This window comes from Oryctolagus cuniculus, chromosome 11, assembly GCF_051225735.1.
Source record: "Oryctolagus cuniculus isolate XC-2025 breed Fujian yellow rabbit chromosome 11, ASM5122573v1, whole genome shotgun sequence".
Taxonomy (NCBI): Eukaryota; Metazoa; Chordata; class Mammalia; order Lagomorpha; family Leporidae; genus Oryctolagus; species Oryctolagus cuniculus.
This window is the reverse complement of record NC_142877.1, coordinates 20,518,076-20,539,892: the sequence shown is the minus strand read 5'-3', so window position 1 is coordinate 20,539,892 and position 21,817 is coordinate 20,518,076. Positions and strand designations below refer to the sequence as shown.

General features: G+C 59.1%; 1 protein-coding gene across 6 annotated transcripts in view; it reads right to left on the bottom strand.

Moving 5' to 3' along the window:
- Positions 1 to 1,382: 1,382 nt before the first annotated feature.
- Positions 1,383 to 21,817, bottom strand: part of KIAA1755 (KIAA1755 ortholog) — a 36,877-nt gene continuing 16,442 nt past the window's right edge. Inside the window, exons 5-15 of one of the 6 annotated variants that reach the window (XM_089307122.1) lie at positions 19,048 to 19,171; positions 17,033 to 17,126; positions 16,262 to 16,348; positions 15,048 to 15,164; positions 12,960 to 13,049; positions 12,790 to 12,888; positions 11,821 to 11,969; positions 9,012 to 9,150; positions 8,672 to 8,794; positions 7,869 to 8,090; positions 1,383 to 5,399 (exon numbers count right to left, since the gene is read on the bottom strand). In XM_089307122.1, coding sequence (XP_089163248.1) covers positions 4,767 to 5,399; positions 7,869 to 8,090; positions 8,672 to 8,794; positions 9,012 to 9,150; positions 11,821 to 11,969; positions 12,790 to 12,888; positions 12,960 to 13,049; positions 15,048 to 15,164; positions 16,262 to 16,348; positions 17,033 to 17,126; positions 19,048 to 19,171 — 1,877 coding nt within the window. In that variant the 3' untranslated portion in view covers positions 1,383 to 4,766. The other 5 variants (XM_089307125.1, XM_008256004.5, XM_089307126.1 and 2 more) reach the window with 5 other exon arrangements.

Genomic DNA, 21,817 nt, shown 5'->3' with positions numbered 1-21,817 from the left:
ATTGATTCTAGCTCCTTTGTCAAATATTCATACGGAAAAGTTGGTTGTAGATGCATGGATTGATTTCTGGCATTTCTATTCTGTTCCATTGGTCTATCCACCTGTTTTCGTACCAGTACCAGGCTGTTTTGATTATAACTGCCCTGTAGTATGTCTTGAAATCTGGTATTGTGATGCCTCTGGCTTTGTTTTTGTTAAACTTCCTTTAGCTATTCGGGGTCTCCTGTGTTTCCATATGAATTTCAACATCATATTTTCTATATCTGTAAGAATGTCCTTGGTGTTTTGATTGGTACTGCATCGAATCTGTAAATTGCTTTTGGAAGCATGGACATTTTGATGATATTGATTCTTCCAATCCGTGAACATGGAAGATTTTTCCATTTTTTTGTATCTTCTATTTCTTTCTTTAATGTTTTGCAATTCTCATTATAGAGATCTTTGACATCCTTGATTAAATTTATTCTAGGGTATTTGAATTTTTTTTTTTTTTGTAGCTATTATGAATGGGATTGAAGTTCTTTCTCAACCATGGCATTGTCTGTGTATACACAGGCTGTTGAGTTTTGTGTATTGATTTTTTTTTTGACAGGCAGAGTTAGACAGTGAGTGAGAGAGAGAGAGAGAAAGGTCTTTCTTCCGTTGGTTCACCCCCAAAGTGGCCGCTACGGCCGGCACACTGCGGCCGGCGCACCATGCTGATCGGAAGCCAGGAGCCAGGTGCTTCTCCTGGTCTCCCATGCAGGTGCAGGGCCCAAGGACCTGGGCCATCCTCCACTGCACTCCCGGGCCACAGCAGGGGGCTGGACTGGAAGAGGAGCAACCGGGACTATTACCCAGCACCCCAACTGGGACTAGAACCCGGGGTGCTGGCACTGCAGGTGGAGGATTAGCCAAGTGAGCCGTGGTGCCGGCCTGTATTGATTTTATATCCTGCAATTTTACCACACTCTTCTATGAGTTCCAACAGTCTCTTGGTGGAGTCTTTTGGATCCCCTAGATGTACAATCATGTCAGTTAGGGATAGTTTGACTTCTCCTTCCCAATTTGTATCCCTTTGATTTCTTTTTCTTGCCTGATGGCTCTGGCTAAAACTTCCAGGACTATATTGATTAGCAATGGTGAGAGTGGGCATCCTCGTCTGATTCTGGATTTCAGTGGAAATACTTCCAACGTTTCCCCATTCAATGGATGCTGGCTGTGCGTTTGTCATAAATTCCCTGATTCTATTGAAGAATGGGCCGAGGGAGCTTCCGGAGAGCGGGACACCTGGAGACTCGGGGAGTGGGTGCAGAAGCTTGTGCCCCCCCACCCTCACCCCTTCCCGCAGGCTGTACCTGCACACCTCCCACCTGCTGCTCCTCCAGCTGCTTTGTAATGTGTTTTTATTTATTTATTTTTAAAGATGTATTTATTTGAAAAGCAGAGTTAGAGAGAGACAGATCGATACCCCTCTCCCATCCACTGGTTCAGTCCCCAAATAAAAACAAAATCCCAACAGCCATTTCTGCAGAAAGGAGGAGGTCAGGTCTCAGACTGGGTCTGGAGAGGGGTCCGCATGGAGGCTCACACACCCTCTGCGACTGGATATTGACCGGAACTCGGGCCCGCCCCGAGGCTTCCCCTCCCCAACCTCTGTCCCGGCTGCATGACCTTGGACATCTCCCCCTCTCTAGGCTTCAGTCTCCTCAGCTGTAAAATGGGGACATCCCAGAGGACGACTTCTGGGGCCCTCAAGGTCATAGCAAATGTCAGAGGAGGAAACGACAGACAAGCAGGTGCTTTGTAAACTGTAAAGTGCCCGCGCTTCTGCTTGGGTCTCGGTCCCGCTGCTGCCCCATGTCGCTGTCCAGCAGGCTTTCCAAGCTTTGCTCTTTCCCAAGACCACCACTCCTCTGGAAAGGAAAACATCCTGATGCAGAGCTCAGGGATCCTGAGATGCTATCATCTTCGCCCAGTAGGATTGACAAGCCCATTGAACAGACGGGGAAAACTGAGGGTGGCCATCTACTCGGAGGCACCAGGCATGGAATCCAAGACAGGGCTGATTCCCACGATGAGAAAGATCCTTACCCACCCCATGCCCCCATTGGACAGATGGGGTACACTAAGCACAAGAGAGGAAGTAACCTGCATGGGGTCACAGGGCACACAGGGTCCCTGAGTGCCAGGCTGGGCTCTCTCACACCAACAGCCCTTAGGGTTGCTCCATAGGGGTTCCCCTCACAGGGGGTGGTTCAATGGGGCCATGGGCAGACTTGGGGCTCAGCCCCACTGTCATCCCCTCAGGCCGGGCGGCCACCTCCTCGGAGCAGCCCTGGGGCCAGGGCCTTTGCAGTTTCACAGTTCTGCGGTCCCCCGGGGGGAGCTGCACATGCAGGGGGACTTCCCTGCTGCGACCCCACGCAGTAAGCTGGCCTCTGAGAAAGAGAGGGGATTCGAAAAACAACGCGAGGACGTCACCGGAATCGGAGTGCAAAGCCCCCCGGGATGCAGTGGGGGTTCACTGGTGGTCTCTGGGGAAACCTCTTCCTGGATACCAGGCAACGGAAGCAGGGGCTGGCAGGGCCGGCGCCGCAGAATGAGCCTGGGCGCCATCTGCTGAGCCCACGCCACGTCCCGCGGGATTTCCACGTTGGCTTGTTGTGAAAAAGTCAAAGCCTTTGTAACTCTTAGCACAAAGCGAGGCATGAGGAAGACGCAAAAGGAATGTTAGCTCTTAGAACCGCACTTGTATACTGTAATGATTACAGTGCATTTCTGCGTCCCCTTCTCCGCCAGGGCCTTTGTGAGTACACGGGCAGCACTTTTTGGAGATAGAAGGATGCACAAGATGACCTTGGGGACCCCCCTCCCAAGGGTTCTCAGATCACCCGCCCCCCACCAGCCCTCCTCCTCCCCAGCACTGTCTCTCCAGTGACTTTCCATCCTTGCACCCCAGTCTCCTTGGCTCCCTGCCTGTGGTCCCCACTGGCTGGATGCTGTTGCTATGGCAACAGCATTTTAAGAGCCTGAGGCCCCCCTCCGAGGCGACAGGCATGGATAGAGATGGGCTGATCAAACGGCTTTCCTTACGCATGGCTGGGCTTCTGCATGGCAGGCGGGGAGCAGACCACAGAATTTAGAGCAGGCTTGCGGTGCGGGGCTGGCTCGGGCACCTCTGCTTTGGCTTTGGTGCGTCCCCTGCCCCGTTCACGTATTGGAAACTTCATCTCCAGTGCCACAGTGTTGAGCTCTGGGGCTCCAGGGAGTGAGCAGGTGATGAGGGCTCTGTCTTCAGGAAGGGATCAAGGTGGGCACGGGTCCTTAGGGTGAGCTCTCTGTGCGCCTGACGCCTCCCACTCCCGCCATGTTCTGACACGGCGGGGCGGCCCTTGCTGCATTTGCCCCCCCCCCCCCGTTAGTAACTTCCCCAGACCGTGCTCCCACTCTTGCTGGGCTGCATGGGGAGCTCCGCAGAAGGTATTCCGAATGCAGATTCCATCCCCCAGCCCTAAGGGTCCGACTTTAACTCTGGGGATGGGATCCCTACCAAGCTGGAGAAATCTTGAGTGTCACAGAAGATTCCTGGAGGCCCTGGGGCTGGAACGTGTGTGACTCCTGGCTGCGATGACTCCCAGGACACCTGCTGGTCCCCCTGCACAGCCTCACTGCTGGGAGCATGTCTGCTCCTACCTCCTTCTGCAGCCATAAAGACTCCGAGCCCGGCTGCCCGAGGCCATCACAGTCACGAATCCCAAGGCCGAGACGGGGCAGACACTGGGAAAGGTGCTTGGGAGCTGCCAGCAGGGGTACCTCTGCCTGAGACCCTGTACTCGGCCTCAGCGCTAGCCTGCTGGATGGCGATGGTGCTCCCTCCCCTCATCCCGCTACTCCCATGCCTTAGAACCCCAGGTTCCCTGGGCACCAGGGGCTGTGCCCAAGGAGAGGTGGGGGATGGAAGACGCAGAGTCAGAGACACGGTGGGGATAAAGAAGACAGATACCCTGGATGGGATGTTTCTCTCTAGATGGGATGTTTCTGTCTGGATGTGAGACGCTGTAGGGTTCTGTGAATCTGAGGATGGAGGCCCAGGAGCCGAGGGGAGGGGAGAGCAGCAGCCCTGCCCTTGCCCATCCCCTTGCGTGTGCAGGAGGCAGGAGCGGCCTCCAGCCCCATAGGGGGATTCTCTCGGCTGAGGCCCATGGAGCTTTGCCTGCAGCCCACAGGACTGAGCCCTGGGAGTTGGGGATAAGTGCCACACCCCCCAGCAGGATAAATGGGGGCATGTTCCCGCCTTCCAGACATCCCCAGCAGGACTGAGCTGCAGTGGCCCATGTGGGAATTCGCTCCATAACACCTTCTGTCCCCTCCCAGAATCACCTGCCCTACCCTGCCCTGCCCCATCCAGCCCTTCAGTTCCTGGGGTCGCAGCCAAAGTCACAGCCAATCCTTGTCTTGAGAGCTGCTGCCATGAGGCAGGAGGCCACTCCCGAATCTCCCCACCAGTAGGTTCGGCTGCCCTGGCACCTGGAGGGGAAGCCGTGCACCTCCCTGAACTCCGGGTGGCTGCTGGGCCAGTCTATCCCTGGGATCTGAGGTCTGTGGCAATGCGTGTTCCCCCGAGACCCCAGAGTTGTGAAGCCATCATCACACGCTTCACGGCATCTGGGTCCCACTCCCACTCCCAGAGTGCCCCGCGGCTGGGAGCAGGTGCTCGTCTTCCCAGCACAGGTGAAACCAGTGCTCAACAGTCCTGAGCCTGGTGCAGGCGACGGGGCCCCCGGCTAGAGGGACGCAGGGGGGCTTGTCTGGGGTGAGTCCTCCAGGGACGTCTGTGAGTCTGTCCCCTCTGAAGAGAAGCTGCCTCCAGGGGCGCGGGGGGCCCGGCTGTGCCTGGGGAGCCGCTGCCGGGAGAAGAGGGCGGCAAGAAACCGCTCGGGGGCGAGGTCGGGGGGCCCAGCCTGGCCAGCCTCGCAGTTCCTTCCTGGCCTCCCTCTGGTGCCCCGACGAGGCCAGTGGGATTTGGGCGAAGGATCCCTGGCTGGTGAGTCCTGCAGGGGCAGATCCTGCCTCTCCTTGGAAGTGACATCTCCATTCGGCCCGTGGTCCTTGGCTGCCACCCCTCTGTGGGTGGCGGGCACCACTGTGCTAGGACAGTGGGCCAGGGCCTTCTGCAAGAGGGCCTGGGTCTCCTCGTGTCTTGCCTGGGCCTCCTCCCATAGGTCCTGGCCCAGCCCCGCCCGGCTCAGGGAGGCCACCTGCAGCCCCATGGCCGTGAGCTTCTGGGCAGAGAACTCGGACGCCAGGCGCTGCAGGTAGCGCTGGAGGCGGCGCTGGTCCCCGGGGCTGGCCCGTTGGGCCTTACCCAGCCTGAGCTGCGACATCAGGTCCCGACAGTCCATGTGGAACCAGGCCAGCTGGGGACGAGAAGAGAAGAAGGCGGAGGCTCAGGCTGGGAGTGGGACCATGGGGGCTCCTAGAGACAGGCCGTACATGTCGGCAGAGCGGCTCAGGGGCTGGGGATTGCTAGAATGAACCAACGTCCTCGCCCACTCTGCCACAATGGTTTCTCTGCCTTCCCTGGGGCACACACACCTACACCTGGGAACAGCCCCAGCAGCCCTGCGGGCCAGCAAGGACTCACCCACTGATCACCGACAGCTCAGCCCTCATTTCACAGAGAGGGAAACTGAGGCTCAGAGCAGTGACTTCACGTGCCCCAGGTCACACAGCAGGTCAAAGAGAAGCTGGATTCCAACTCGGATCTGAGTGGCCCAGGCAGGGGGTGCGCCCCAGTGGTCGCACAGCAGAAGTCACCCAGGCCAGGCCGCGGGCCCCCTCGCTCCAGCAGGGCTTCTGCCCTGGGCCATGACTCTGCCTGTGCCCACTTCCCCCACAAAAGGCCTTCAGATTCCCAGGGAGCCCGCGTGCTCCCGCAGCTCGTGACAAACGCAATCCCTCTCTCCATTACTTTGGAGGCCGACAGCGAGCTGTTAGCCGATGGGGCTGGGAGGGCCATTTCCTCCGAGGAGGCCATCTTTCCGTGGATTAAGGGAACTTGTCTTTAGATGAATGGCTTCATATTCGCGGCAGCTCACAGAGCTCATGGCTGGCAAAGGGCTCCATAAATCTCCCTGAGCCGCACACTCGGGTTATTATTATTTAGGGCCACGGCGGCGGTGGTGTTCACACTCCCGGCCTGGGGCCAGGCTGGGCTTGGGGCTGCCATGTTGTCCAGTGCGCTGGCCAGGGCTCAGCCGTCCAGGCCAAGCTGGACACACGTGGCTGGCCACCCAGAAATCACCTCGCCCCGCCATGCTGCATGCTTGGAAGGACCGCGCCCAGGACAGCCCAGGACAAACAGCCAGAGTCAGCAGGGTGGGACTCCAAGGCGGGAGCTTCTCCTCCTCGCAGGCTCTCCCCACACTGGTCTTCCCCTCTCCCACCTTCTGCGTGAGCCCCGACTGCGTGCCCTCTGTGGGCCCCCCTGGAGCCGCTGAGACCCAGTCCCTGCCTCAGGGCACTCAGCACATGGGTGCCAGAGCTAGGACGCAGCAAAGAGTCAGTGAGCACCAGGCAGCTGGGAAATAGGTGGTGAGAAGGAGCAGTGCCGGGCGCTGGGTGGCCGGGAGGGCCTCCCGGAGGAGGCGACATGAGCGCATGGAGGAAGAACCAGCTCACCAGAGGGAGGGGCCTCCCAGGCTGAGGGAGAGGCCCCCAGAGCCCAGGAAGGCCAAGGAGGCCACAACCCACGAGCCCAGACACCCTCAACCCTAGATGACATTGCGGTCAGTCACAGCGAAACGGGCGCCGTGCGGCCATGCCCCGGGCGGCCTTTCACTTCCCTCTAGCGCCTGGCAGCCTGGGTTTGAATCTCAGCTCTGCCACTGGGCAGCTGTGTGACCCTGGGTGAGGTCCATGACCTCTCTGGCTCCTACTCCTGTGTGAAACGGGCAAAATCTTCGGCCAGGGTGGAGCGGCTGGGACAGGGCCTGGTGCACACGAGGAACTGCGTATGCACCATCTGTCGTTATCACTGTCGCCTCGGAGGAGCAGGGGCTCCGAGCAGCGCAGCCTGTCACAGAGGGTCCCACAGCCCCCGCAGGCCAGCGCAGCCCCTGGCGCTAAGCCTCCGATTCTGCCTCTACCCCACCCTCTAACTCTGCCCAGCTGGGAGTGGGACGCTGCTCTGAGCCCCGCCACAGGGAGACAGGGCCCGGAGTGCGCCGGGCAGGCCTGCCGGCGCCAAGTCGTGGGGCGTGCTCTTCCTGGGACGCCCTTCGTAGCAAGTGCCAGGAGCAGCCGAGGGCCCTGGGGCTCCCGTCCCAGCTGGGCCCCAGCTCCCCCAGGCCGCCCTCATCCCTGCAGACCTCTGTCTGCCCATGAGAAAAACCAGGGGGTTGGTTGCATGGACTCAGGAGTGGGGAGGGCTCTAGAGTCAAAACCTGCTTGACCCCGACCCTCTGGGCAACCTTGAGCAGGTCACTTCCCTCTCTGTCTCTGTTCTAACCTGAGAAATGGACGGGTTACTGGCAGCCGTCCCTCATAGAGATACAGTGAGCTTTTAAGCAGGCAAGGTATGGGAGGCGGTGTGGGAGGGTCTGGCACAGAGCACACACCCTCCTAACAACCAGATCGCCTTCATCTTCATCATCCTCCTGCTGGCTGGGACAAGGGAATCTGCCTCTGCCCCCTCCTCTCTCTGGACAAGGCACCGGGAGTGTTAACGGGTGGGACACAGCCACGTCCAAGCCCAGTTCTTCCCCGCCCCAGGGCTCCTTCCCCATGGGACTGCAGGAGTACATCACCCAGAGAGCCTGCCGTCGCCCAGGCCACCCCGCTGTGGCCTGCGGGGCTGGGGCTGTGCGGCTGGGCCACGGGCTCACCTTCCTGCAGAAGTGGTGCAGGTGGAGCAGCGTCTCCAGGTCGGTGCGCTGGCGCTCGGCCGCCATGTAGAAGTGGGTCAGCTTAGCCTGGAACGCGCGCTGCGTGGACGCGAAGGCCGCCAGCTCTGGGGCTTCTGCTCCGCCCGCCTCGCCAGGCCCTCCGGCTGCAGCTCCCAGCTGGGCCGCCTGCTTGGACAGCTCAAGGCCTCGGCGGTACTGGGCCTGGGATGGGAGGAGAGGGGGTCTCCCTGGATGTCAGGCACCTCCCATGACCGAGTTGTGAGACTTCCTGGGCCTCAGTTTCCTTATCTATAGAATGGGGACACTATTAGCACTCCAGGCCTCTGCCTTGCCAGACTCTGCTCAGGTGTCTTCCTTCTGGAAAATTCTCTGACCCCAAAGCCTAGGTTGAGGGCTCTCCTTTGTGTCCTCACAGTCCCTGTGTTTCCCGTTGGTCCCCTACCCCCAACTTCCGCTCAATCACTCTGTACTCAAGCCTCAGCACATCGAGGGCCCCGCGTCCCTGTCCCTGTTGTCTGGGGCTGACCGAGTGGGTCCAGGAAGCTGCATTTTAAGAAACCCTCTGGGGCGTCTGCGTGTTCTTCGGACTCGGCAATCTCGAGAGGCTCCCTGGAGGAGGTAACATCGTTGCTGGCCCCTTGGTGACCTGTGCTGGCCTCCTCGCTGTCTCTGGACTTGTTTGCACTTTGCCACCTCCACATCTCGGCCCTGGCAGGGCCACCCCTTGGGTGCCCTCCCCCCTGCCCCAGGACTGCGCCCACTCCCCGCGGTGTGGGACGCACTGCAGCCTGAAGGAAGAAGTCTTCGAACTCCATGTGCGCCTTCTCCACGGCCTCCAGGCTGCCGTCCTCGGGGGCCAGGGCCTGCAGGCACCGGCTGCCCTCCCGCTCCATCCAGTCGCTGACCTGAGGCAGGGGAGGTTGGGGAGGGAGGCTGGCGACACGTCCTGCCCCACACCGGGGCTCCTTGGCGGGACTCCACTGGGGGCCAGGCTAGGACCAGGGTGGAGACCGACACCACCCACCCGAGTCTGCGCCAGGACAAGGCGGCGGGCTGGGCAGGGCCTTCCCTGGGAGGGTGGCTGGGCCCACCCCTCACCCCTCCGCCGGCCTCCCCTCGCACCTGGCGGATGGCGGCTTCCAGGCGGCCCAGGCGGACGCGGAGCTCCAGCCTCCCCAGGAGGTGGTTGGACGCAGTGACCAGGACGTGGAGCTGCTCATCCACGAGGCCGTACAGGGTGGCAGCCTCGGAGAGGTGGCTCCTAGGGGAGGCAGGGGGTGGAGCCGGCCCTCGATGCCCTTCTATCCCCAGCACCCCATCTCTGTGGCCCCAACCTAAGTTTCCAGCTGCTGACTTGCTGTGTGACCTGGGTGGGTCCCTACACCTCTCTGGGCCTGCGGGGACTGGGAAGACCCGAGGACGAAGCAGAGTCAATGAGCCCCTCCCCTTGGAGGACACAGGCAGCTACACCTATCCGGCTCCAAAGCCCAGCCCTGCTACCTTCTAGGACGAGACCTGCGCAAATTCCTCTGTGTTCCTGTGCTCCCGTGTTTGTCTGTGGAGTGGGGATAACAACAGAAGCCGCCTGGCAGAGTGGCTGGGGGGAGGAAATTCTCTAACGCTCTGGCTCTCAGTCCTGGCCACACAGGGGAACCTGCCCCAGGGCCTTTGAGAAAGCTCAGGGCCCAGGGCCCAGCCCAGGACCAACTGAGGCAGCTCCAGCTGCTAGGAGATTCCCAGGACGGCCCTCGGGGACCACACGCAGCAGAGACCTGCACTGTGTGCCTGCACGCGCATCCTACTCCCATCGCAGTGATGGTGAGAAGCTACAGCCCAGGCCCTCCATTTCACAGATGGAAAAACTGAGCTCCCCGAGAGCAGAAAGGACACTCGCCATGGGAACCCAGCCTGGGGCTGTTTCTGCAAATGATCTTTAAAAAACAAAAACAAAAAACAGCCCAAGTTCCGAGGCTTCAAGGAAGGGTGCAGATGGGCTCTCAGGCACAGCCACCCTTGGGCGAAGGAGGAATCTCAATCCCCAGCCCCCTCCCCTTCACCACCAGAGGGTCTGCCTCCAGGAAAAGCAACAAGAAAGCCCACTGTTCCAGAGGGGGCCTCGGGGACCCCGGCTGACCCCCTGCAGCTCCCCAGGGAATGAGAACCCAAGGGAACAGGGCTGCCGGCCTGGAGAGGGAGGGAGAGGGTCAGGCAGGCTGGGGCCACAGGACCCAGCAGTCAACAAACCCATGAGGCAGCTCCTATGGGACCACAGTGCCCCCTGGTGGGGATTCCTGCATCCACGTGTACAGAGGGGCAGGGTACACTGGGAATGCTAGCGTCTCCCCAACCAGGCAGGGCAAGGGGCAAGGAGCTGACCCCATGCCCCACGGTCCATCTGTGAAGACTTGACCCTGAGTCTAGGGATGCACATGGGGTGGTGCGGTCCAGATTCTGGGGCCAGGCTGCCCGGGTTCAAGTCCTAGTCCCACGACATCCCTGCTCTATGACACTGAACTTGCCCCATAACCTCTCTGAGCCTAGGACTCCCCCACTGTAAATTCAGGCTAATGCCAGCGCCTGTCTCAGGGAGTCAAATTGGCCAGCATTTGTAAAGCCCTTAGAACAAGGCTGTACTTGCACTAAGTGCTATTTAAGTGTTGGGTCGATAAACAAATGGTTCTTAGAAGCTTATGCAAACCTCAAATGTGACTCCTGGCGGTAAGCAGCTGTGATCTAATTGAGAGAAAATACCTCCAGCTACTGAGCCAATTTCTATTTTTTAAAAAAGATTTATTTATTTGGAAGGCAGAGTTACAGAGAAAAAGAGAGAGAGAGAACTTCCATCTGTTGGTTCACTCCCCAAATAGCTGCAATGGCCAGGACTGGGCCCGGCTGAAGCCAGGAGCCAGGAGCTCCATCTGGGTCTTACGTAGGTGGCAGGGGCCCAGGCACTTGGGCCATCTTCCGCTGCTTTCCCAGGGAGCTGGGATGAAAGTGGAGGAGCCAGGACTCAAACCAGTGCCCACATGGGATGTGGGCATCACTCAACCAGCTGTGCCACCATGCCCGCCCCCTACTCACCAATTTCATTACCGACTTCCTCTGACTCCCTAAACTCAGCAAAGTGGGTACTTTCCCTGAAAGCCTGTTATTATCCAGGCGCTCTGAAGCCCCTGACAAGGTACTCGGTTCTCCAGGGCAAGCCAAGCAGCTGGGGAAAGAGGGACCAGGTGGGGGTCCAACGGACAAGTGGCCTGGCTGCCACATCACTGAGCCCGTCACCCATGGGCCAAGTGCCAGGAACAGCTGAGATGGCCTTTGAAGGGGTTCAGCCCGGTGTCTGGGTCGCAAAGAATGCTTAGTCAGCGAGGGTGACCAGGAGTGGGCAGGGCTGGCCTCTGGGGCCCACTCCAGGCTCAAGGTGGCCATGGCTAAAGGAGGGAGAGCAGAGGAAGGATGAGGAATTTGCTAAGGGTTCGAGTCCCGGCTGCTCCACTTCTGATCCAGCTCCTGCTAATGCACTTGGAAAAGCAGTGGAAGATGGCCCAAGTGCTTGGGTCCCTGAATCCACGTGGGAGACCTGGATGGAAATCCAGGCTCCTGGCTTTGGTCTGGCCCAGCCCTGGCTATTGTGGCCATCTGGCTATTGTGAACCAGTAGATAGTTGATTTCTCTGTCTCTCTCCTTCTCTCTGTCATGCTGCCTTTCAAATAAATAAAATCAATCTTAAAAAGAAAAAAAAAAAAAAAAGGAATTTGCCAAGGTGTAGAGTGGGGGCCTGGGGCAGGTTTCAGGGCATAGGCCCTGGAGACGTCTGAGCTGGGCTGCACGGGGCCTGCCCTGTGTGTTCCCTCAGGGGCAGCCCCAGCTCTAAGCCCCCACATGGGGAACAGGGTCAGGGGGCAGGGAGAAGAGGGCCAGCCATTCACACCTGATGTCCGGGTTGAAGTCCAGCCTGCTGGCCTCTCGCCGTAGCCTGGCCAGGGTGGCTCCACCATCCCGCTGGAGGTCCAGGAGGCCTGGATCCCGCAGCACAGCCTCCATCAGATCCTTGAACTTGCTCAGGCACCTGTTGGCCTCCTGCAGGCAACGGGAGGCCCCCTCAGACCCAATCCCACTCTCCCTCTGCAACCTGCCAGGGCTCCCCACACCCGCACCAAACCTCACTTCTGTGGTTTGGCATTCAAGTTCCTCTAGAAAGCCTATGGATTTTCCCTCTAAAACACCGCCCCAAGCCACGCCCCCTCTCATTGCCATGGCAACCACTCTGGCCCAAGCGCCAGCATCTCTTGCTGGGACACCCATCCCAGCTTCCTCCTTGATCTCCCTGATGTCCTCTGGCTCCCCCTACAGTCTGTTCTCCACATGGCAGCTGAAAGGCTCCCCTGCCTGAAACTCCCCAGCAGCTTCCCGGCTGGCTGGCTGAGACCCGAATCCTGCCCTGTGCGATCTGCAACACCCCCAGTGCCTTCCTCCCTATCTACTCACTCTGCCTCCTCGCCACTCCTTAGCATCTCAAGCATAAACCTTTCTCAGGGCCTTTGCACAGGTTTGCCCTCCGCCTGGAGCCCAGGCCCCCTGAGGCAGGCTCCTCCTTGGATCCCAGGGCTCCACTCCCTTGCCACCCCTCCCTTCCCCATCACTCGCAATCTTACGTCCATGGCATTTGCCACATTTTGGGACTCCGTATCCTTGCCATGTTTGCTTTTAAATTACCACCATGAGGCCCAGGAGGGCAGGGACCCCTGGGCTGGGTCTCCAGTGTGGCATACGGAGTGGGGGCCCGATAAATACCAGAATAGTGGGGCGATGATGCCCACTCTGCCGGCCCATCCCTGAGCCCTTGGCCCCCGGAATCAGGGGTTTCCTGTGGCTTCCTTGCCCTGTGCCCCAGGCTCACCTGCACGCCTGCAGGGGGCGCCCCCTTCTTGAACTCCTCGATGGATGCCTGTAGCAGGGAGGAGGCCTGATGGAGAGTGGCCAGGAAGGGGTCCAGCCTCTGCGGGGCAGAAGAGGGGTCACCGGGGCGCCCAGGTGGACACAGGGTAGGAAGGGGGCAGCGCTTCTCACATTTGAGCTGCACAGTATCCTCACGGGTCGGCGACGACAGACTTCAGGGCCCTGCCCTCCGGTCCCTGATTCAGTCCCTTTGGGCGGGGCCTGGGAACGGGCATTTGTAACACGTTCCCAAGGGAGGTTGAAGCTGAGGGCCGGTGGGGGTGTTGAGAATGGGAGGTGGGGAGAAGCTGGGCTGCCGCACAGCTCAGGCCAGTGGGGGCGTTTCAAGGGAGGGGAGGGGCCTGTCCTTGGCTGGGTCCCGCTTCAGCCCAGCTCTGCCATTACTCGCTGTGAGACCTGGGGCAGGTCACTCACCGTCTCTGTGCCTCTGCTTTCTCCTGTGTGAAATGGGCTCACAATGATTCGTATATCCAAGGGCTGTATGAGGAGCCCAGCACACATGGTTAGCCAGCATCATGGTCAGGTTTATTATTATTATTATTATTATATTATATTATTATTGAGGGCTAGAGACAGAGAGCCCTCATCCGCCTGCTCAATCTCCAAATGCCTGCAAAGGCCGGGGCAGGGCCAGGCCGAAACCAGGAGCCGGGAGCTCAGCTCAGGTGTCCCACGTGGATGGCAGGAACCCAGCGCCTTGGGCCATCACTGCTGGAAGCTGGCATCAGGAGCAGATGCGGGTGTCAAACCCAGGGTCCCCAAGGTCTGTGACACAGGACACAGGCACCCTTAGGCAGCTTAACCCTACACCAAACACCTGCCACTGTGGTTGGTTTTACACTCCAGGTCTTTAAGGAAGATTTCATTCACAGGAAAGTTTTTTAAGCTAAAATAAAGTTCAAAGTCACTAGATTGGGGCCAGTGTTGTGATCCGGTGGGTTAAGCCACCGCCTGTGATGCCGGCATCCCCTGTGGGAGTGCTAGTTCGAGTTCCAGCTGCCCTGCTGCTGACCCAGCTCCCTGCTAATGCGCCTGGGAAAAGCAGTGGACGAGGTCCCAAGTCCTTGGGCCCCTGCCCCAACGTGGGAGACTGGTGCAGTTCCTGGCTCCTGGCTTCTGCCAGGCCCATCCCTGGCTGTTTAGAGAATGAACTAGCAGGTGGAGGATCTCTCTCTATCTGCCTTTCAAATAAATAAATCATTTTTAAAAGTCACTGGACTAACTGGAGGCATCTGGTACTATTATAAATCTGTAAATCTTCCTCCCCAAAACCAGTCACATTAAAAAAAAAAAAAGACCGCCCACACAGACAGCAAGCAAAGCTGCGGTGAGACTGTCGGTGTAGACCAGCCTGCTCCGCCCCCCGGGGAGACCTGGCGATGCCTGAAGACAGTTTGGGGTGCCCTAGTTTGGGGGTGCCACTGTCATCCAGTGGGCCGAGGCCAGGGCACAGTGAAACATGTGCCAACACCCCAGGCAGCACACAACCAAAACCAACTCCGCGGACAGCACGCAACCCAAACCAACTCCGCGGTCCCCCCGCAGGAGCAGGCCGAAGCTGAGCAGCCTGCTGACAGCGCCCTGGGCGGCCACCCGTGCACACTGGTTTCCGTGTGGTTTAAGCCTGTAACCTTCCGCGTGCCTCCGTGCAGTCACCCCATCCCCTGCGTCCTCATGTGTTAAACTAGGCATGAAATACCCCTGGCGGGGGGCGGGGATGGCAATCATGCAGCGAGGGGGCCCAGTGCTGGCAGCTGGTCTGTCTCCTCCCTTGGGCAGGAGGAAGCTCACCTGCCTCCCCCGTCAGACCCTGGGCTCCTGAGTTGTGTGAGCCCCTGGGCAGGTGCCTGCACGCTGCTTTTCAGTTAACACAGACACAGCTCCTAGCACGTGCCGGGCGCACCTCTAACTCTTTACCTGCGTTAATTCATCCTCACAGAAACCCTGAGGGAGGGCGCCATCTTGCTGACGCGGAAAGCAAGGGCCGGAGAAGGTGAGTACCTTACCCAGTGTCACAGAGCAGAGCCGGGATTGGAACCCAGGCAGTCTGGCCCCAGAGCCTGAGCTCTGAGTCACTGCATGCTGCACCCTCAGTCAGCGTTTGTTGTGAGACTCTGTTTTTTGATGGAGTCATGGGGCAGGATGGGAGAAGGAGGGGAAGGAGTGAGGGTGGGAGCTAAAAGCTGTGATGGCAGACACCTGGAAGAACTGCACCCACTCGCTGTGGCAGTAGGGGAAGGGGCCTTCCAGGGCTGCCGGCAGCTGGCTGGGGTCCACGTGGTGGCCGAGGGCCTTCAGTGAGGTCAGCACTTCCACCTGCAGGCAACGAAGTGGGTCAGTACGACCAGGGCACTCAGCGTGGGGACGGACCTCTGAGATCCCTGCCCCAGCACCCACTCACCCCTCCAGGGTCAACTCCCCCCACCCCCTCCACCCCCAGCTTGAACAGTTGCTTTCATGGTAACCAATCTTTGCTGGAAACCCTGAGAAATCAAAATTCAGAACCAGAGCCTGGTTAAGGCATAGCAGATAAACAGCACTCACGCTGCCATTCTCCCAGGCTGTACCCACAGCAGACCTCATTAATCAATCACAGAACTCATCCCCCCTGCGCTTGGCTCTTTCTCAGCTCAGCGCTCCGGGCAATCACACACAGGCATTGACGCTGGCCCTCCCTCCTGGCACCATGTGTTTGTGATCCTTGTCCTGCTCTCTGGCCACCCCAAGCTGCTATCTCCTTCCAGGAGCTAACGAGAGAGGTCACCAGTTCCTAGCAGTGTCCCCTAAGAGGCGGAGGTGGCACTGGGCAGTGACGTGGGAACAGCTCCAGAGTTGGACCTGTTGTGGATCCATCTGTGATCCCTGTCACTCAAAGTGTCACCCATGGGCCGGGAGCACTTGAGAAATGCAGGACTCCTGGTCCCACCCAGAACCACTGAATCCATAGATGAAGAGTCTGACTAGCTCACACGCGCCTCTTTCCTGGCGGGGAGGGGGAAGAAGGAGATCTCCTACACCCCTGCCCCGTGCAGGGGAGCTGGGCCCCTGCGTTCATGACCTGGCACCAGCCACTAATTAAAGGCAGCCTCAAAGTGTGACATCCCCTCTGCATCTGGGTTAATTAGGGGCAGAAACACAGGAAGGACCGGCCCGGTGTGGAGGAGCCCCCAGCTCAGCTTGGCCTCGTGGCCTCGGGCCTCAGTTTTCCCATCTGATAAGAAAGGGCTGGCCAGATGGACTAGGTGAAGCTTTTCACAGGCTCACGCAGCGTGCCATTCAACCTGCCAGGGTTGCCGGGGAGAAATCGTTCTGAGACCAATGGCATGTAGTGCCCTACGCCAGACCGGGTGCCTTCCACAGCACTGTGCCCCATCCCCTCGGCTCGGTCCGCCGCCTGTTGCTGCCGTCCTCACCTGGACATCACAGGCGGTCTGCAGCGCCAGGGCACCCCGCTTCTCCCCCAGGAACAGGACACTTCGGATGGAGGCCGGGGCCAGCGCCTGTCAGAGAGGACTCAGGGTCGGCTGACCCCTCCCACCCCTCACGCCCCCCACCCCCCACCCCGACACGCAGGCCGGGCCAGGGCTCGGGGGCTGAGACCTTGATGGGATGGGAGGTCAGCGTAGCGTAGGGTTCACTCCTGCCTAAAAGCATGGTTCCGAATCTCTCCCTCCTCCCTTCTCAGCGCATCTAAGCCTAAGCCAATCCATGTGCTGCATTCCCCAGGCCTCAGGGAATGATTGGCTGATGGATGGATAGCTAGACCAATCAGGGCTAGACCTAATTTCTGGCCCTCTGGGAAACAATCTCTCTTTGCTGTTGGATTGAAATTCGAGGCCCTGTGAAGTCACAGCTGCCACAAGAGGAAGGGGTGGTCTGAGGATGGCCCCCCTCCCAGGAGAAAGGGACTGGAAATGGAGTGAGGGGAACCAGGGCCTGCTGATATCATCTGCGTGCCTGGATCCAGCCACACCTGAAGCTGATAAACTCCTAGAAGGCTCAGTTCCATGAACCAGCGAACTTCCCCTATCTTGAGGTGCCTTGCGGCTGGGTTTTCTGTCAGCTGCCATGAACCGTCTCTTCCTGGGCGTCCTGGTTCCAGCCCTGAGTCCCCGGGCCCGGGCCTGTCCGGAGCCCCTTGCTCCCCCAGGCTTGCCGCCCTGAGGCCCTCACCTCCCGCTCACCTGGGTGGCCTGCAGGGCGCTGAGCAGGCCAGGCTGTGGGGGCTGCTTCCTGGCGTCCAGCACAACCACCAGCCCCTTGGCTTTCTCTTCGGGCCTGTGGGTGGGGGGCACAATGGCAGAGACTTGCCAGAGGAAGGACCCCGGGGGAGGCCAGGGGAACCGGCCGTGAGAAGCCTTGAGTTGTGGATGAGATTTCTGTCCTGGAAGCCCTCCCCTCCAGGAAGCCCGCCGCAAGTCCCCGAAGGCCAGCGCTCCCTCCTCAGTGCCCCCGGGAGACCTCACCCTGCCTTCCTTGCAGCCCTGTGAATCATAAACAGCCTAGCCGCCATCCCAGTTGCCGGCACTCCCCAGGAATCCGATTCCCTCCAGTCATGTGCCACCCCCAGGGCCGGTTTTGGATCGGTTGAAGCCAACAGTAGCAATGCAATGTCTCTAGCCAATGATCAGGTTAGATGAGTGTCATGTGATCAATTTCTGGCCAATGAGATGTGAGAAGCTTGGGTGGGGGGGCTTCTGAGAGGCACTCACTCTCTGCTTTAGAAAGCCCCCTGTAAGAGGCTGGCGCTGTGGCATAGCGGGTAAAGCCGCATCGGTTGGAGTCCCAGCTGTTCCACTTCCAATCCAGCTCCCTCCTAATGCACCTGGGAAAGCAGTGGAAGATGGCCCAAGTGCTTGGGCCCCTGCACCCATGTGGGAGACCCGGCGGAAGCTCCTGGCTCCCGGCTTCGGACCATGTGGCCATTTGGGGAGTGAGCCAGAGGATGGAAGATCTGTGCCTCTCTGTAACTCTGCCTTTCAAATAAATATATAAATCTTAAAAGAAAAAAAAAGTTCTTAAGGCACAGAAGGTGAAGTGGTTGAGGCTGTGAGCAGCGCCAGGGGACCCCGACTTCACGTCCCCGCCTCAGCGCCTCCAGCTCTGCCCGCGCTGCTGTCCCGGCCTCGAGCCTGGGGCCCCTCGAGGACAGGGGAGGAGGCTCTGGGTCCCGGGCACTACCCAGCACGAGGCCAGACCCAGGCAGGTGCCCAGCCAGAGTTTGTTCAGAGCGCCCGTGGGAAAGAGCCCAGCACACAGGACTCCACAGCACGCGTGGCACGGGCCACTCTCCTCGTCCTCCATGGACAAGGGGGCCGCGTGGCAAGCTGGTGGCGTCCCAGGGCCCTTTCTGCCACTCCCGCCACTTCTCAGGCCCCACAAAGCGTCCCCTCTGCCCCTCAGACCAGGAAAAGCCACTGCACCCGGGACAGGAGGGAGAGCATTCTCAGTGGCCAGCAGGTGGCAGCGTTGGCGCCCACGGGGAAGAAGGTTCCAAAAGATTTTGTCCTGCCTTCCTCCCCCCCACTCTCCCCCCTCCCTTCCCTGCAGCAGAACCTCTAGGTTGGGCGGGGGCGGGGGGGGGTGTAGTCCAAGGTCCACTCTGAGACTGCCCTGGCTCGGGGCCGTGTCTTAGAGCAGAGAACAGGGCCTTGTCCTCGCTGGTCCAACGCTGAATGTACGTGAGGGCTGGTGGCGAGGAGCATATAGAGATCAGCTTGGGCCACTCTTTCACTCCTCATTCAAATATTTATCACTCGGAGGCCAGCTCAATTACCACCTCCTCAGGGAAGCCTTCCTTGATTTCCCAGTGTTAATTAATATTCCCACGCTTCTCTTGCCCCAAACAGTGGGGCTCAGAGGTAGTCCTCACTCCAGAGGCATCAGCGCCACCAGGAAACTTAGTGACCTTAAAAGTGCAAATTCACAGGCCCCACCCACCCCAGACCTAGTGAATGGGAAGCTCTGGGGAGGGGCCCAGAAGCCACTGGAACAACCAGGGCAGTCCTGGCGCACAGTGGGCTGAGAGCCATGGCCCCCCCCACCCCTGTTCTCTCCACCCCACCGACACCCTGCAGCTGCTCGTCCATGGCTGGGGCGGCGCTGAGATCAGACGCCTGGATGGGAGGATGCGGGCCTCTGTGCTAGGTGCCTGGAGGGCCGAGGTGGGGATGGAGGGTGGGGTGGGCCAGGCCCTCACCTGGGGACGGTGCACAGGTAGGAAAGCAGCTGGGTGAGCTCGGAGGCCGTGCACCATGGCTCCTCCCAGGCCCCCTCGGTGGTGGACACCAGAAGCAGGGGTCGGCCCGCCCTGTCCCGGCCGCCTGGAAGAGAGAACACAGGAGCAGGGAGACTCTCGATGGACACCGGGACCTCCCTGCAGCCTCAGGCCTCTGCCCACTCTGCCCCTCCGCCGAAGGCCCTTTCTCTCCTCCTTCCATGAACTCTGAACTCGTATGCACCCTTCAAGACCCAGCTGGCAAGCCCCTCCTAGACCTGTCCTCCCTGACTCCCTCCCCTGCAGAGGTGCGCAGTCTGCCGGGGACTCCCTCTAGAGGGCGCTCTTGGAGCTCTAGGATCACGCAGACGGGGTTGGGGCCCCAGCTCTGCACTGACCCACTGTGTGTCCTTGGGCAAGTCCGTGCATCCCAGTCTCCTCGTCTGTTAAGTGAAGTGAGTACGACACTGAGCTGGCTGGGCTGTTTCGAGGATCACAGGAGAGGTCCCGGGCGCAGTGGCTAAGCTGCCACTCGGGACGCTCCCTTAGCAGAGTGCCAGCTACTCCACTTCCGGTCCAGCTCCCTGCTCATACAGACTCTGGGGGCAGCAGGTGATGGCGCCAGTCCTTGGGTCCCTGCTACACAAGTGGGAGACAGACCGAGCTCTGGGCTTCTGGCTCTGAGCTGGCCCGGCCCAGCCCTGGCTGTTGCAGGCATTTGAGGATTGAACCAGAAGATGGAAGATTCTCTCTTCCCCTGTTCTGTCTTTGTCTCTCTGCCTTTCAAATAAAAATAAAAGAAATAATATGAAAGCTTAAGAAAAAAAATGACGCAGATCCTGAGAAGCACTTAACACATAGCAAGGCGCAGGGGATGGTGGCTGTTCCGCCGCCCGCCATCACCGCTCTGTCTGTCCAGCCGGAGGTTCTCAGCGGGCCGGCCCTGCTCCAGGAATCTGGGCTGCACGCCTCACTCTCCCCACAGAGCTCCTGAGGCCCAGGCCCTGGAGTCAGCGCTGGACGGTTCCTGTCTGCAGTGGGGGAGGCCCAGGCTCTGGGAGACTCGGCCTGTCCTGCTCTTTGGGCCGGACGCCCTGCACGCCCCTCGCCTCGCTCAGGTCCGCCCTGCAGTGACCGCTACCCGCCGCCTGGGGGCTCTGTCCCGGGAGCCTGAGACCCACTCGGCCGCTTTGGCCCCACTGCCTCCCACGCGTCCAAGTTTCCCGCGGGCCTTACGCCTTGACGTAATCTAAATTGATGATGTCTACGTGTGTGTACAGATACACAGTCGGCCTCCAGGCTCCGAGCGCTCCGCGCCTGCCATCCAACCGGCGGGGCTGGAAAAGACCCCGGGAAACATTGCCTCAGTCCCGAAGAGACTTTCCCTCTTATTCCCTGGACGAGGCAGCGCTGCGGCCATCCGGGGTGTGAACCTGCAGATGGGAGACTCCGCTCGCTCGCTCTGCCTCTGCTTCTGCAACTCCACCTTTCAAATAATAAATAAATCTTAAAAAAAAAAAATAGTCTCAGAACCCAAATGGATGAGGCAGGCCAAAATGCTGAGTGACTCAATCTGAGCAATGGGTAGATGGTGTTCATATTATTCTCTGCTTTTCTCATGTTCAAAAAATTTCTCTTGAAATTTATCTTGAGATTTACTTTCTTTTTCTTTTTTTTTTTTAAGTTTTATTTTCTTTGAAAGGCAGAGTTACAGAGAGGCAGAGGCAAAGAGAGCAGAGAGGGAAAGAGGTCTTCCATCTGCTGGTTCACTCTCCAAATGGCTGCAACAGCCAAAGCTGGGCCGATCTGAAGCCAGGAGCCAGGAGCTTCTTCCAGGTCTCCCACGTGGGTGCAGGACCTGGGCCATCTTCTACTGCTTTCCCAGGCCATAAAAGAGAGCTGGATTGGAAGTGGAGCAGCCAGGACTCGAACTGGTGCCCATACGGGATGCCAGCACTGCAGGTGGCGGCTTTACCCACTACGCCACAGTGCCAGCCCTTACTTTTTTTTTTTTTTTTTAAGATTTAATTTTATTTGAAAGGCACATTACAGAGAGAGAGAGAGTGAGAGTGAGAGCAGGAGTGAGCGAGCGAACAAGAGCAAGAGAGAGAGATTTTCCATTTTCTGGTTCACTCCCCAAATGGCTGCAATAGCCAGGGTCAGGCCAGGCCAAAGCCAGGAGGCTGGCACGCCATCCGGGTCTCCCACGTGGGTGCAGGGCCCCAAGCACTTGGGCCATCTTCCACTGCTTTCCCAGGCACATTAGCAGGGAGCTGGATCAGAAGTGAAGCAGCCAGGACTGGAACCAGTGCCTATATGTGATATCAGCATTGCAGGTGCTGGCTTAACCCACTGAGCTACAATGCCCCCCTCCCCAAATTTCTTAGTAGGAAACATTTTTTAAGTCAAAATAATGAAATTTCAAAAAAAATTGCTTAACTTGCAAACTGGAGATGCTCATTTGTGTCCCTGCAAAATCCTCTCACAATCAATGGGTCCCTGGAGTTGGGCATTGCTACATCCAGTCCATGGGCCCATTTCTCTGGTAAGGAAACTGAGGCCTGGAGAGAGAAAGCAGTTTCCGCAGGCCCAGGGCTCTGTCTGCCTGCGAGGGTGGGGATCACACCTGACCCACCGTGACCCTGGCTGTCGTCTGCTGTAGACCTGGTGGCTGGAGCTCAGTCGCAGGTCAGTGGTGCCGCTGTCCTGCTCTGAAACCTTCTGTGGCTCCTCCTGGCCCCGGGGAGAAAGG